This window comes from Miniopterus schreibersii (assembly GCF_964146895.1).
Source record: "Miniopterus schreibersii genome assembly, chromosome: 10".
Lineage (NCBI taxonomy): Eukaryota > Metazoa > Chordata > Mammalia > Chiroptera > Miniopteridae > Miniopterus > Miniopterus schreibersii.
Window position 1 is genome coordinate 58,173,067 of NC_138110.1, and position 16,587 is coordinate 58,189,653.

The window sequence follows — 16,587 nt, forward strand, 5'->3', positions numbered from 1 at the left end:
TCGGATAAGCCTTTCTCCTGAGCCTCCTTACTCTGGGTTTCTAGGAATCTGGTTGACATGTGGAGAGCGCTGAAGGTGGAGCTGCCGAGCATAGCCGGGATTCTGCCGAGGCTCCTGAGGAAGCTGCAGAAATGCCATAACGAGCCCACCCAGGAGAAGATGGCCTACGTGGCTGTTGCTGTAAGCCATGGAGCTTTCCCCTCCGACTTCAGCCCGCATGCTTCCCTCTTAGGATGACTGTTCCAACACCCTATCTGGAGAGTGTTCCTTTTAGCTCCTCTCCAAGTTTGCTTCTGTCATCCACTTATAAGCCTACGGTCTCACTACCAACTGATTGACATGGAGGGGCTAGGGAGAGGGAAGGAATCAGTACGAGGGAAAGAAATAAACATTCTTTCCCTTATCCTTTATATATATATAAAAACTCTTAACTATGATGATGATGTTATTTATATATATAAATATAATATAAACTTGGGGGGGGGAAATTTCAAATAATACAGAAGAATACAAAATAGAAAGCGAAGTTCCTCCTTAGCAGAGGTTTGCAAGCCTTTTCTGTAAAGGACCAGATGGTAATATTTAAATAATGGCTATACCATCTCCCTAGAAATGAACTTTTTAGAAGTGTTTATACATATATGAACTTTTTGGAAATGTATTTGGTATATTTTTATCCCATTTTTTCCCTTTTAAATAGACTTTATTTTTTAAAGCAGTTTTTTACAGCCAAGTTGAGCAGAAAGTACCGTGTTCCTGTGCACTCCCTGTCCCCTACACGCACAGCCTCCCCACTATTACATGCACTTTTTACTTTATTCTCTTGCCTATCAGCTTATGGTTCAGCTTTCCCTGGCCTAAGTTACCATCACACTTTTTTTTAGCTTCTAGAAATATTTTGACATCTCTAGTCTGCTATTTTCTCCTCTGCTATTCTGGTTCTTCTGGGTTTATGCCTTCTTAAAAATCCCCGTAATGTCACTTTAGTGTAGTTTTAGGAGTTAGGGCAGATAAAACTAATTATATTAGTCTATAAAATTGTGTGTGCATATAAATACATATATATATATAAGATCATGATACTTTTTTTTTAAATCCTCACCCGAGGATATTTTGTCCATTGCTGTATCAGAGAGAGTGGAAGGGGGACAGAGAGAGAGAGAAACATCGATGTGAGAGAGACACATCAATTGGTTGCCTCCTGCTTATGCACCAACCAGGGCCAGGGATGGAGCCTGCAACCGAGGCACATGGCCTTGGCTGGAATCAAACCCAGGACCCTTCAGTCCGTGGGCTGTTGCTCTAACCACTGAGCAAAACCGGCTAGGGCAGGATCATGATACTTAAACTGTTTGATGGCCTGCTGTTTTTTATTTAACAGTACATGAACTGCTTTCCATATCTATGTACTAGGCTCTCTGTTCTCTTTTTCATGGGTGCATAGTAATCTAACTTTTTAAAAAATAGGTAATACATGGTACAGAACCATTTACTTTATTATCAAATTTCATATTAGTGAACATTTTGACAATTTTTAAACTTTTGCCATTGAAACAGTGCTGCAGCAAACTTAACCATGCAGACGTAAATTTTGCTATACCGTACATACCAATCATTTCCTTAGGACAAAGTCCACTGAAGGGGAATTTCTAGGTCAAAGGGTGGGCTTATTTAAACTTCTGATTGTTTTCCCAGATGGTCCTTTAGAATGTTGTCACCTGCCAGTGATGTGTGAGAATGCCCGTTCACCCTCACTCTCACCCCTATGGGCCATGTCTGAAAATGCCGGTTCACCCTCACTCTTATCACATGGCCAGTCTTTCCATTGTTGCCTAGCTGATAGGTGAAAAATGAACATGTTCTAATTATAATATTATTCTTGGTGAGGTGAAACATTTGTATATGTTTTTTGTTTGTTTGTTTGAATCCTCACTCAAGGATGTGTCTTCATTGATTTTCAGAGAGAGAGGAAGGGAGAGACAGAGAGAGACAGGGGGAGGGAGGGAAACATTAATGTGAGAGAGAAGCATGGATCAGTTGCATCCTGTACATGCTCCGACCAGGACTGAACCCACAGCCTAGGTTTGTGCCTGACCTGGAATTGAACCTGCAACCTTTTGGTGCGCAGGACAGTGTTTCAACCAGCTGAGCCACCTGGCCAGGGCTGTATATGTTCTTTAATTGGCTATTTCTAGTTCTTCTTTTGTGACTTGTCCACTCATGTCCTGTACACCAGTGCCTCTGTTTTAACATGCACACAAACCACAGTCACCTAGAGATCTAATTGAAATACAGATTCTGAGCCGACCGTCTAGGGCAGGGCTTTCGATCTCCATTTCTAACCAGCTTCTAACTGATGGCAGTGCTAATGGTGCGTGGCCCACACTTTGAGTAGTAAGCCTTAACATTGTTTTCTTACTGATATGTGAGAGCATTTTATATATCAAGAATATTACTTTGATGCAAACACTTTTCCAGGTTATTTGTATTCTAACTTTGTTTATGATAAAGTTTGCCCCCACATTTTATTTGTATGCAGTCAAATATGTTAATAGTTTCTTTTATAGTTTCCTTCTGGATTTCAGGGCTCTCTCTCACTCTCTGGTAACTTTTAATGACCACCTTACTCTGATTCCTTCCCCCCCTTACTTTCATGTCCCTGCACTGAGTACCACCACTGTTCTGCCCATGGGATAGTAGAACCAGAAAGCATGTTCTGGCACAGACAGAAGTCAAGCCACAATAAGGATTAGGGCCACCATGTTCAGCTCTGCTGTGTGCCTTTTCTACCACAGGCAACAGATGCCCTCTATGAGGTGTTTATGGGAAACCAGCTCCGAGAAGCTGTGTTCCAACTCTTTCCTCAGCTTCTCATGACACTGCTCATCCAGATTCACCATAGCATCGGCCTCACCATGTCTGATGTCGCCGTCCCAGCTGGCCTGTACACAGAACAGAAAATGTCTTCAAAGGTCACCCCTCTGTGGTACTTGCCCATTGTGATTTTATTGACCTTACCTAACACTAAGCACCGGGCACTGAAGTGGACACAAGAATGGCCAAGATGTGGTCCCAACTGTGGGAGAGCTTATAGTCTGCTACCCTCATGAGACATCAAGATGAAATGCCCAGGAATTATTCTGGCTCTCATTGGTTGTCCTTGGTTTTATTGGTGTCAAGGTAAATTAGGCTATCTGGGTCCAGGTAGCCTAATAATGCCTAATAATGCAAAATAATGTGCGATATCATGCCAGCTTTTTTTGATAAATCAAATAGAGACAGAGACCAGTAAACCCACCTCCAAAACCATACTGTTTCAAAATTGGACAGTTCCTCATTTCTGCTTTATTGCATAGAGAGGTATTTTTAGTTCCCCATTAGGGTATTAGTAGATACTTCTTAGTGTTTTTGTGGCAAATGGATTTCTTTTAAAGGAAGTGCTATAATGTGGAGTGTTTAAGGACGCCTAAGAGTCAGGAGAACTGAGTTGTAAGTCTCATTTATTTAACTAGCTGTGTACTCTGGGCAAATCTTTCTGTTGTCCTGTGCCTCAGTTTCCTTATCTGTAAATGAGGTTAGGCTCAGTTCTCTTACAGGATCCTTTTAGTTTTAAGATTCTCTGATGTTATGTCCAGGATACTAGTTCAATAAGTAGTTTTAAAAAGTAATGGGGTAAATTTTATGGGGTATAAATAAATGGTATCTAAATAAAGCTTTTTTAAAAAGCAGTGGTTATCAGTTTAGCATCCCATATCATTTGTTTCACCATATATTTCTTTCTAAATCCCAGGGAAACAAAATCTAGTTAGATTTCTTTATGCCTATACTTTGTGTGAGGAGCCTTTCAAGTTCTTAGAGCATTCAAAGTCTTTTGGGAAATCTGGAAAGGAGGGAATTACAGACCAGCAGCTATCAGTGCTTGGCCCTCCTCGGTGAGAGCAGGGTACTTGTGTGCTGGTAAGCTGGAGGGGCCTGGTCTACTTACTCACTGACACTGTTTTTGTTTGCTTTAGCTTTGCCATGCAGGCTACAAAGGCTCTCCTCCTCAGAACATTGTGCTTGCAGGAATTCAACATCATGGAAAAGAATGAAGGATGGACCCTCCTGGCAGGAAAAGATTGCCATCTTCAGGGAGTATCTCTCCTGGCCAAGTAAGGCTTCCTTGACATGCATACCTTTCTCTAGAGCAGCATTGTTTTAATGTATTTTCCCCCCCTTTTAGTTACCACAGCAACCAAGGTAACCTTTTAGATAACCCTCTCATCCATCACAAGGCTGGCAAATACCCATAATGCCAGGCATATTTTTCAGAGGTCCTGGCCCCCCATACCTTCCCGTGCACCTGAAGCTGGGCATACACTTCAGGGGGCCCCAGCCCTGGGAAAAATGCTCTCTATTCAGGAACATTTCTAAGAGCTGCTCTGTCCATGTTCTGTTTTGCAGTGCATTGCTGAAAAGAAATTGCATCTTTGCACATAAGATCTTGTACTTGTTAGTCCCTCTTCTTAACCGAGGGAATGATAAACATAAACTGACATCTGCAGGCTTTTTTGTGGAGGTAAGACTCATTACTTAGAAGCTGGACTCAGGACGCCTATGAAGCAGCAGGACCTGCCTTCCTAGGCCTGTCTAACTTAGTGGCAGGCTGGGATCCGTTCAAACTTGGGACAGAAATAGTTTCAGATTCAAACCTATTGAAATTCTTCTTTCCACATATTCCTTACTCAGCATTCCTTAATTCCCCACAGTGTAAGATCACCCTCTAATGTATGTGCTGTATAATAGAGGTTTTATAGGTATAATATTTTGGAGTTGGTGGGAAGGTGGCTCCTCTCATGAAAAAGGGGCTTAAAGTTAACTTCTTTGACTGATTTCTGGGTTCTTTCAGCTTCTCCAGAGTCCAGTGGCTAGGAGACTGCCCAGCATATACTCTGTTGCCCGCTTGAAAGACTGGCTACATCATGGAAATAATCTCTTTAAAATTCTCGCCCTGAGGGGACTGCACTATCTTATCAGACACCAGAATTTGGTAGGAGGGGCCCCAGACCACCGACTCATAAGTCACAAATAAACATACCCCAGAAAGATACACAGGAAAACTGGTAACAGCTGAGGAGGAGAATTGGGTAGCCTAGGTACATGAGTGGGTGGGAGTACATACCTTTGCACCATTTGAAATGTATACCTGGGAAATATGCAAATATAAATTTTATAAAATAAAAAGGCCAACCCACACATATTCATACTTGAAACCTGCAGTTTGTGTAGGTTGCAAGTCCTTGTCATCACAACCTGGGCAACATTCGCATGTTCTTTTATGCCTTGTACCACGTTGCCTTATCACCTAAGACAGGAGTCACTGACATTCATGCTGAAAGCTCGTTTTCCAGAGGCCAAACTAGACACTAAGCCAGGTCAGAAAATTAACCCTTGAGGCTTCCATGTTATCACTTCAGTTCTACTTCTTTTACTTCAAATATAGGGACTGGCAAAAGTAGGCTTACAGTTGAGAGTACACAAAACACAGAGTTAATAAAGCTATTGTAATAATCACAACCTGCACGTCTTTTTCCATACGAACAACTGTAACCCTACTTTTGCCTGCCCCTGTATATATCTGAGACAAATTCTGGTTGACTGGATACATGAATATTTGTGGCTTATTCTACTTACTTTTTACATGTATGTTTTAAACTTTAAAACCCTGAGACTGCTCCCTTTTGGGGGTTTCAGAAGAGCAGAATCCCAAGTGAGAATGGGAAGGACCCTGCCAATTTCTGCTTGAGTTCCTCCAGGGAATCTTTTAGCCTCTGTTTGAATACCTGTCATGCTGGGAAACTCGCTGTGACCTCAGCTAGCTTTTCCACTTTCTCTCACTGTTAGCTGAGCCATTCCTTACATAAAGCCCAAGTCTGTATCGCTGGACCCTCACCTGGCCCCACTTCTGCCCTGAGAGGTGTCACAACAGCTCTGCTCCCTTCTCTACATGTCAGCCCTGCCAACACTAGGAGAGGGAAGCCATGCCTTGCTTACTTCTGTTCTTGACTAGCCTGTGCTACCAAAAATTCAGTCAGCACCAGGCACTGAGCAAAGGCGGGGAGCCCTACTTTGATACCAGATGCAGTGCTGTCGGGAGAGGTGGTGATGTGCTCGCTCCCTTTGGGCACATAGAGGGAAGACATCAGGAGCCTGTTGCCGTGCCTCTTGGACCGGTTGTGTGAAACAGACGAGAAGATTGTTTTGCTGGCCATCCAGATACTCCTGCTGCTCGTTAGGACGATGGATGTCTCCACACTGACTGCCATGATGAGGACGCTGTTCTCCTTATTTGGTGATGTAAGGCAATGAGAAAGGACAGACTTTCCTAGGGGGAGGGCAATCGGCATAACAGCAAACAGAAGTTGGGATAATAATAAACACACTCTATTTTGTATAGTAGTTTTTATGTTCAGAGCACTTTCAAATCTCCTGTTAGGGCCCTTCCAGGTAACCCGTAATGTTGGTACGGTTGGTATTACTGCTTTTCACATTTTAAAAAACGCCTCTGAGACAGCCAGCCAGTGTGGCTCAGTGAACCAGGAGGTCACAGTTCAATTCCCGGTCAGGGCACATGCCCTGGTTGGGGGCTTGATCCCCAGTAGGGGCGTTGCAGGAGGCAGCCGACCAATGACTCTCTCATCACTGTTCTCTCTTCCTCTTTCTGAAATCAATAAAAACATATTTTAAAAAATAAAAATAACACCCCCTCCAGACATAGAGACTCGCCAAGGTACTCCCCTACTTCATGGGATGGGGGAGGGGTTTCTATAAGAAAAGACATTATCCTTCCTTTCAAGTAACAATCAGGACTGGGTCAAAATGGACTGGGTCAAGACTATACACATGTCCCCATCCCAAGTCACAAAGATTTTTCAAAAAGAAATGCACGGAGTGCAATGAGCCACATCCTTCCTTGGAAGAGTCAAATATGCCAAAGATGGGATTCTGAATTTCAGCAAAACAGCCATGTGGATGTTTAATACCAGTATCAGGCACAGGGCGTGATGACTCCAGGTGGGACTGTCCCCATTTCTTACTTGTAAAGTGAGAGAACAGGGAGTACAAAGCAGCAGGTCTTGCTATCTCCACATTTGTTTTCTTGCCCTTGGCTACCTACAAGCTAAACAGCTTCATGTTGGGATGGGCATTTCAACCAACCTGGAGCTCTTACAAGTTTAGCATGAACACTCTCAGTGAGTCGCTTCCCCTTGGATATTCCCTTCATAGGTGAGACCTGATGTTTGTTGTTTCTCCATGACCCTCTTTGGAGCCTCCATAAAGTCTGTGAAAGACACAGATAAGAAAGGTGTAGAGAGCCAAGTCCTCGACAGCTTGGTCCCACTACTTCTGTATTCCCAGGACGAAAATGATGCAGTAGCTGAGGTAATGCCTACTGTTGACTTTTTTTCTGGATTTTACTTCAAATCCAGAGCCAAATCTGCAAATAAGAGTTCATGTCTTTGAGGCAGGGATTTTGTGGTACATCTTTATTTCTCATTTCCTTCTAATTATCTTAAGTGAATTGTTTAAAAAATACTATTTCTCTGTAGCAAATTATAGCCCTTTGTGGGTAAGAACGAATGTGTTATACCTTTTTGTAGCCCAATCCCAACATTCAGCCCAGCACAGAGTCTAAGCTACAGTGTCCAATTCAACAAACTTTTTTTTTAAAGATTTTAAAAAATTGATTTTAGAGAGAGGAAAGGAAGGAGGGAGGGAGGGAGAAAGAGAAACATTGATGAGGGTCCCCCTCCCCCTGCACGTGCCCCAACCAGGACTTGAACCCGGTTTGGTGCATCAGACGAGGCTCCAACCAACTGAGCCACACTGGCCAGGGCAACAAACTTTTAATTGACGACAATGATAATATTCTTTTTCTTCTTTCATTCAAGAACTGCCTCTCAGCCTTGAGACAAAGACTTGCATTGAGGTTAAGTGAGAAACAGGAGCTTCTCTGACAATCTGGAGAAGCGTTTGCTCTCCTTAACCTTCTCGGAGGTTCTGCCATAAGAGTTGTGAGTAGGATGTCCTCATGTTTAGTACTTACTGTCCCACGTCTCCGAAGCCCATTCCAAGATGCTAACTATAAGCACAGCTACAGCAAACCAGAGAAGTAGGTTTAGCCTTCAAGGATTCTGGAAAAATGCGGGAGCTCTCACCTACTTGTGCTCCTTACAGAGTGAGATCAGGCTCAAAAACAGGATTTAAGGTCATGGTAGACCTTAGCATCTTGTTCCATGGAAACTTTTATGGCCTTGTAGCCATAAATAGGAAATATTTCAGACCCCAATAAAGTATAAAGCAGAGCTTCCCAACTGAGTGATGGGAAAGTATGCCATGTAGGGGTTACAGATATATGAAGGTATTGATCCTCCAACCCCACCCAGCCTTTGACCATCAGGCAAGGCCTGGAGCAGTGGACGCTCTGGGCTCATTTTCCTTCAAACCATGAGCAACCTCTAGTCACCTCCTCAAGGCTCCCCAGTGGGTTGGCCTAAGCAGAGAGGAGGGTCCAACACTAAACAGGTTAGGAATCACTGATACACAAAACATAATAAGCACCCATACATCTACCACCCAGCTAAGAAATTAATCAAGCACCTATTCCCAACTGAATTCCCGTAAAAACTATCATCCTGAATTTTACTTTTATCATTTCTGTGGTACTTTTCATGCTTTAAAACCTTATATATAAAAATATTTTATGTGTTTGTATCATTTATATATCAGCAACTTTTTGTTTAACGTTATACTTACAAGATCCATCTGTTGTATAGCTCTACTTCATTAATTTTCACTGCTGTGTAGAATTTCACCATGTGAGTATCCTACAACTTATCCCACACTCCTATTCCTAGACATTCAGATTTTCAATTTTTCATTACTACTTTGCTGCAATGAGCATTCTTGTACATACTTCCTTATGTACATGTGTGAGTTTCTTGAGGGCATATACCCAGTAGAATATCTGGATATCGTTAACTTTACCAGATCTTTACAAACTGCTAAACAAAGTAGGTGAACTACTTTGTATTCCCATCAGTCCCCAAAGGAATTTCCATGGCCCAAGTATCTAGTGGCCCCAAAATACTTGCTTGGAGTCATCAGAAGTGTTCTATGGTGCATGGGAGGCACTCTGAGTGCAGTGCACAAGGAAGAGGTCCACTCGCTCAAGTACCTGGACCAGGAAAGGATCAATACGCTCCAGAGTTCCTTCTAAGCCAGAGATCCCACAAGGACTGTGAGGAACTACACCTTCCTGTGTAGAGTGACAGAAAAATGACACAGGAGCAACAAGTGGGCGTAGGAGCCCTCTCTCTGGAGCACAGGGTAGTGGGAACTACTGAATCTCTGGTCTGGGATTTACACCTGGTAGCTCTCACTTTTACCCTAGACCAGTGGTTTCTACATGCTCCCAAGAAGCCCACAGGTTTTATGGATCCCCTTTAGAGGGACTGTGAGGAAGTTGAGGGAGGGCAGGACTCCAGTTCCTTTCTACCCCTCTCGCTTCAACCAGGATAATTCTGAGTTTATCAGCTTTTCACATTAGACTTCAGTGTCAGTGTTATTTGAAGAAGTGTTACCTGAGGTAAAAAATGTTTGAGCCCTGGACAGTGTGGCTCAGTTGGTTGAGTGTCGTCCAGTGCACTGAAGGGTTGCTGGTTTGATTCTCGGTCAGGGCACATGCCCAGGTTTCTGGCTCAATCCTGGGTCAGGGTGTGTGCAGGAGGCAGCCAATCTAAGTCTCTCTCACATCAATGTATGTTTTTTCTCTCTCTCTCTCCCTCTCCTCTTCTCTCTCTAAAATAAAAACATAAAACTAAATGGAATTGCATTAAAAAATTTGAAAATACTGATTTGTGATAACCCTTTTCACAGGAGAGCAGGCGAGTCCTAACTACATGCGCCCAATTCCTGAAGTGGAAGCTGCCCCAACGAGTGTACTGCAAAGATCCCTGGTACATCAACCCTAGAGAAGTTGAAACAATCTGCAAATTCTTAGTATGTGAGAAGTAATGGTTTTGTTAACTCTTTAATATACTGACTTTTTTTTCAGATGTAATTTTAAATCAGAAGTTGATATCTATGAACTTTTTTGTACTGTGAATCTACAGTTTCCTCCCAACTGAGTCACAAATACACTATTACCACCCTCCCTCACAGAGAAGACTGGTGAATTCCTGGGACCCCCACTATTCTGGGTCAGGCTACAGAGTCAAGCTGATAGTACATGCTCAAATAACTACTTGCGGAGTGAACTGAAAGGGAGTTGTGCATTGCCGTTACAGTGATCTCTAATCCTGTCCTTGGATATAGTGGATGGTTTTACCATCCATCAGAGCATGTTCAGGGAGCCCCAAGCAAGGGCTGCCATACTGTTGCTGCCCATGCAGCATGATGACAGCATGCCACTGGCTCTGCGAGGACCCTGCCGGCATCCTTTCTCCCCACAAACTTGACAAAGGGCGCAGTAGCCAATCTTAGGGGTAAGCTTGAGCCAGATCAGCCTCAGGCCATCTTTTTTTTTTAGACGGCTGATTCTAGAACCACTGGGATCCTAATGAAGACCCTAGGACTTGCCCTGGCCAGGTGGCGTGGTTGGTTGGAGCATTGTCCTATGCACCAAAAGGTTGTGGGTTCGATTCCCGGTCAGGGCATATACCTAGGTGGCGGGTTCAATCCCTGGCTGGGGCACATAAGGGAGGCAACCAATTGATGTTTCGCGCATCAATGTTCCTTTCTTTCTCCCTCTAAAAAACCAAACCAGCCAAACAAAAAACACTAAAAAAACCATATCCTAGGGTGAAGATTTTTTAAAAAAGACCCTAGGACTGACTGTTCCCAGAGATCTTCCATATGTGCAGCCTGTTGAGGTCCACTCTCCTCTCATCAGACTTACAGAGCTAGCGAGCGCCACAGTACCCTTGTGTCAGGCTTTCCTCTGGGGATTATCTCTCTGACCTGTAGCCAAACTTATAACTGATGCACTGATGACAGTATTTACAGCAGGAAATTCAGTGTTCTCAGTGGATAAGACTATAGATTATCCATGTTGAATCAGAAGTCTTATGAGAACCAATTCCTGTTCTCCTCCTGTCCCCAAGGTACCTATCCTTGTAAGAGATCCACTGAGAGGTGAACTCACTCATCCAATAAGCATAACACATTCAATGTGCAACAAACTGTGCAGAACCCAGAAACGTGCCAAGAATTAAAACTTCCTATGGGAAGCTTGCAAGCTAGTAAACGAGATAAAACCTCTGTGCAATATTAAATAGAAACTCAAGGTGGAAAATATGTGCCAAGAGAGGAGAATCTGCAAAATGCTCAGAGCAAGGTTAGGTCAGGAAGGCTGGAGCTGCCAGGGAAGATCTCACAGGGAGGCAAACTCAAGGCGGAGCTCAGAGAAGGGAAAAGTCTTAGGTGCAGGGAAATGAAGATGGATTTAGAAGCGTTACAGGCACAACATGCAGCATGAGTGGGTGTGAGCAAGGTGTATTCAGAGGATTGAACTCTGTGTTGGGGATTGTTGTGCATAATATTCGTTGAGCAACTGTAGTTATTTCAAGTATATATGTATATATGACCTTGTCCCTGACTCTGGAAACTACAGTGAGGCTCATAAAAACAGTGCTACTTCACTCCTTTATACTCTTACTTTTTCCCCACTTAGGAAAAAAAATGCAAGGGGAAAGTTAACATCCTAGCCCAAACACTGATGTTCTCCAAGAATGCAAAACTTCCTATCAGAAGAGCAGCAGTCTTGTTTGTAGGTACAAAGAAAATCCTTTCATTTCTAGTCCCTTCTATCCTGAACTTTCCCAAATTGTGTTGTTGAATATCCCCACTCTCTATGAGGGTGACCTTGAAAAGTACTTCTATGGAGAAAGGGGCTATGTCATCTATAGGTAATTATCAAGTACTTGTAAATCAGTTTAGAATCTAATTATCAAAGGCCAGTTCTGTCAGCTGCTTAGAGACAAAGTCCGATTACAGACTCACTGACTTTATTCTGCATTTAGGGCTATTTTCAAAGTACTTGGACCACAACGAGCTCAGGATGATGGGTACTAAGTGGATAGAGGATGGTAAGTGATAGCATGCTTGGGTTTGGGGTGCCCCCTCTTTTGGAAGCTATCTGTGGCAGTGACTGGGCAGGCACTGTGGCAGAGCTGAGACTGAGAACCAGAAAGCCTGACTTTTGTGGTAAGTGGAAGCCCTTGGAGACTTCAGCAGAATGACAGTCTTGTCCCAGTCCAATTCCCTCCTTAGAAAAGAACATGACCCTATTTGTCTGGCAACCAGCTTTGATGAATTGTCTCAGGGACAGTTCCTGAACTTTTTCAGGAAATAGGACATTACCTAATAATACTATCTTTGTAAGTTATGATGACACCTCACAAGTACCACACAGATGACTGCAGCACTATTTTCTATAAGTGGTTGCCCTGTAAGGTGGTAGGACTTGTTAATGAAGATGCTTATAGTCATATAAGACAACCATCATGCAAATGGTTTTTTGAATTGTTAGTAAGTGAAAAGTTTCCATAATTGTACAGCTTTGAGGATTTAACACTCAAAGAATTTTTTATTCCCACTTAAGAAGTAGACCTATAATTTAAAAATGCCATTGCTAACTCTCACAATCCAAAAGCATATACTTTGAGAACCAAATTAAAATCCTGGATAATTCACTGCTTTTAAAATAAAAATATAGAACTGGTAAGATAGCCAAAAGCTAAAGCTTATTTAGGAAAATCATGCCACTTTTCTCTAAGTTCTCCTTCCCCACAGATATCAGAAGCAAAAAAATACGAAGGTCATGTAGATTATTTTATTCTATGAGGTAAGATTCTACATGGTTGATTCTACTCAATTAAAAGCAAATTATTTTTTTATTATTTTTTTTTTAAATCCTCACCTGAGGATATGTTTTCCATTGCTTTTGAGAGAGAGTGGGAGGGAGAAAGAGAGAGAAACATCGATTGGTTGCCTCCCGCACTCACCCCTACCAGGGTGAGGGATCAAGCCTGCAGCCGAGGTACGTGCCCTTGGCTGGAATCAAACCCAGGACCCTTCAGTCCACGGGCTGACGCTCTAACCACTGAGCCATACTGGCTAGGGCAAAAACACTATTTTCTGATATAAAACACTGAGGAATCAAAGTTCCTTTTCTAAAGTTGTATATATAGAAAATCTAGAATATGTATATAAATTATATACATATGAAAATGAACCATATAAATTGCCATTTTGTGGGGCAAAAACAGTCAAATATCAGCAGTCTTATGTGGTTCAACCCAATGGAATAACGTCACACTATTCCCTCCCTAACAGTGGCAATCTGTTCTGGAAACACGGTAGAACACCCTAGCACTCTTTTTGAACATGCTTATGTCCTTTACCACAGGCAATTTTAAGCAAATTTAAACAAAAATATAAAAAATTAAAATATCAATTTAAATTAATTTTATGACAAAAGTTTCAAGTCCTCTGAATTCCAAAATTGATGCCTGTTTCCTCATGTATTCTGTGGAACACGTAGACAGATCTTAAGGCAGGAACCGAAAGAAACTAAAAGCTAGTCAAGTGGTCCATTTTGGAAATAAACACGATGAATTTAAAGGCTAAAATGCTACTTAAAAAATAAAGAACTCCTGATTATGAAGAAGTCCTGAGCATTTTTGAGACCTTAGAGAATTAGAAATTGGCTGGGTAGCTCATCTGGTTAGAGCATTGTCCTGATAGGCCACGGTTGTGGGTTCAATCCCTGGTCAGGACACGTACAAGAATCGACCAGTGATGCACAGATAAGTGGAACAACACACTGGTGTTTCTCGCTTGCTCTCTCTCCCCCTTCCTCTCTCTAAAATCAAATATTTTTAAAAAAGAATAGAGCCTTTTCTAATATGGTACATAGATCCATAAAGTAAAAGAATGATAGATTTATCTACGTAAAAATTTTAAAAACCAACTTTCAAACAAAAAGTAAAAGGTATAGGGGGATGAATAGTGATGAAAACAAATTAAAAATGTTTAGAAAGTGACAGACAAAACTGAGAAATAAACAATTATATGGGGGGATATATTTGCCATATGATAAAGGGTTAATATCCTTAAAACAATACTTTCTCAAAAGCAAAGTGGCAATCAATATGAATAAGCAATTCATATAAGACAAATGGCCAACAAATGTATTAAAAATATTCAATATTACTAGTTATCAAAGTTTATAAAACAAAATGATGAGATACTGGTATGTGTTTTCCTATCAAAATGGCAAAGATTATTGCCCTGGCCAGCGTTGCTCAGTGGTTAGAGTGCTGGCCCATGCACCTAAGGGTCTCAGGTTCGATTCCCAGTCAAGGGCAAGTACCTGGGTTGTAGGTTCACTCCCCATCCCCATGATTGAGGTGTCTGCAGGGGGCAACCAGTGATGTGTCTGTCTCACATCAATGTTTCTTTCTGTCTCTCTCTCTCTCTCTCCTCCTTTCCTCCCTCCCTCCCTTCCACTCTCTCTGAAAAGCAATGGAAAAATATCCTTTGGTGAGGATTAACAACAACAACAAAAAGGCAAAGATTATTAATTAATACTTAACACTGGTGAGTAAAGAGAAAACTGACATCATACACTGTGCTGGTATGAGCATAATTTGATACAATTTTTTTATAGGGAAGTTTGATAATATGTATCAAACCCTTTAAATAAAAACATATGTTCACTTATAAATCCCGCGTCTAGGAATTTAATGTATGAAATTAGCAGAAATCATTATAGGAATGTTCATTTCAGTTTACTTAAAATAGCAAAAATGGGAAACATCCAAAATTAGAAACAAGGAAATTACAGCATATTCATACTGTACGAACGTATGTAGCTGTGAGCAATGTAGGAAAAGGGAATAAATGATTCAAGAGGAACCTCTAGGACCAACACAGCAACTTAGAAATTAACAGTATTATACAAAACTTAACAGGTCCAGATAATCTGACTTTACGTAGACTACTTGGCAGTGTGATTAGTGTAAAGGAGAAAATATTTGGCAACTCAGAAATGAGTGAGTTTTGTAGGTCAAAACTGGAATTGATCTACAGACTTTCAGATAGAGGCTTGGAAAATGTTAGCCCTTCATTTTGGCTGCTGTAGGCACGTGGGCTGTTTGGTGTCTGAACCAGTGATCATTTCCCATGGTCTTCACCTCCCGCCTGGGTTTTCTTGCCACTTAGATCTGAGACAACTGCTGCATGACCCTGAGCCCTCTCTGCACATCATCGCCTCCCAAACCTTGCTACAAATCCAGAAGGTGGGGGCTGAACCAGATCCTGAGCAGACAGTTTGCAGGTTGAGGAAGCTCATGGGTTGTCTTCCTACCTAGAAACGCAAGGCAAGCAACATCAGGTAAAAACTAATCCTTTCAGAAACCGCAGAAGCAACTAGTGCTCCATTTTTCCCCTCAGACTTAAATGCCAGCATGAAGCTACCTCCACCCATTTAATTACCTTAGAACATACTTTTTGCTGTCAAAACCTTTAAGGAATTAGAATATGTAAGAGAGAACAGCTCTTGGTTTGGCAGGTAGAGTGAAAAGGTACTGAGTTTTTGAGGCATGCCAGAGCATCCACAAAGTCCCAGTTTGATAAATATGTAGGAGAGCTTTCAAAGAGATCCTAAATAAATGTTAATGTTGCAATGTGTGTATTGTTGGCTCCTTTGTGAAGGCTCAGTCTACTTGTCAACAATCTAAGAACAACAGCCAGTTCTTATAGTTTGATACTGATGTATTTTTATAAAATTCCTACGTCTTTTCTTCCTTTCTTTTTCCTTCAAAAACCTTCAAGCAAGAAGAAACTTCTGAAGCAGTGTAACGCTAAATCTATCCCAATATACATGAAGTTTCCACTCCTTACTTCCCCGTTTTCATTTTTCTGATTCCCTCTCCTACAACTGCTGTCAGACCCTATTATTTGTTGGGCACCCACTGTCTGCTTTAAGCAAAGGAGAAGCTTTTCTTACAAGCAGAAATTTTCTGAGAAAGCGATTAATCTGTACTTATCAATCCTTTGATGAGCTGCATGTAGAAATGGTCATTATTGCTCAATTCCATCTCTTGTTTGGTTGTGGAACATAAGCAGAGAGCCAGAGCTGAACTATCCAGGGCAATGGAGAGGCCTCATAGTGTGAGAGAAGAGAAAGGAAAGGAGGTAACTAGCATATGAAGAACAGACACATCCAGTGGCGAATTGCATTAAGTTTTTGTTGTATATTGAGCAACATGAATCTTTACCCCCCTATCTCCCCCACCTTTCACCTCCACCCCTCTGCCAAGACACTGTTAGGAACAAATTTCTCCATGATTCATGGTGAGTTACATGTTTTGAGGGATGTGACGGCATAACAAGTGTGGCTTCAAGAGGATCCCTGCTCAAGAGAGGTCTTCATGTTTGGGACTAGCAGGCAAGAGCTGAACTAAAATGCAGGCCCCAGCTGTCTGGTGAACTAAATCTTCACCTTGAGCTAAACTTCAGTGCAGCAAGCCCATTGGACTT

The 16,587-nt window shown here is 42.0% G+C and overlaps 1 protein-coding gene across 1 annotated transcript in view; it reads left to right on the forward strand.

The window, feature by feature from the left end:
- The window catches only part of LOC308562323 (maestro heat-like repeat-containing protein family member 7), a gene marked incomplete at both ends in the record, with an annotated part of 20,116 nt that extends 4,700 nt beyond the window's left edge, over window positions 1–15,416 (forward strand). The window contains 11 exons of the mRNA XM_081148317.1: window positions 45–180; window positions 2,796–2,986; window positions 4,014–4,151; window positions 4,444–4,558; window positions 4,889–5,029; window positions 6,172–6,336; window positions 7,267–7,422; window positions 9,919–10,041; window positions 11,714–11,813; window positions 12,063–12,128; window positions 15,268–15,416. Of these exons, the coding sequence (XP_081004443.1) occupies window positions 45–180; window positions 2,796–2,986; window positions 4,014–4,151; window positions 4,444–4,558; window positions 4,889–5,029; window positions 6,172–6,336; window positions 7,267–7,422; window positions 9,919–10,041; window positions 11,714–11,813; window positions 12,063–12,128; window positions 15,268–15,416 (1,480 nt within the window). The remainder of the gene's footprint in view (window positions 1–44; window positions 181–2,795; window positions 2,987–4,013; window positions 4,152–4,443; window positions 4,559–4,888; window positions 5,030–6,171; window positions 6,337–7,266; window positions 7,423–9,918; window positions 10,042–11,713; window positions 11,814–12,062; window positions 12,129–15,267) is intronic.
- Between the last annotated feature and the right edge of the window lie 1,171 nt (window positions 15,417–16,587).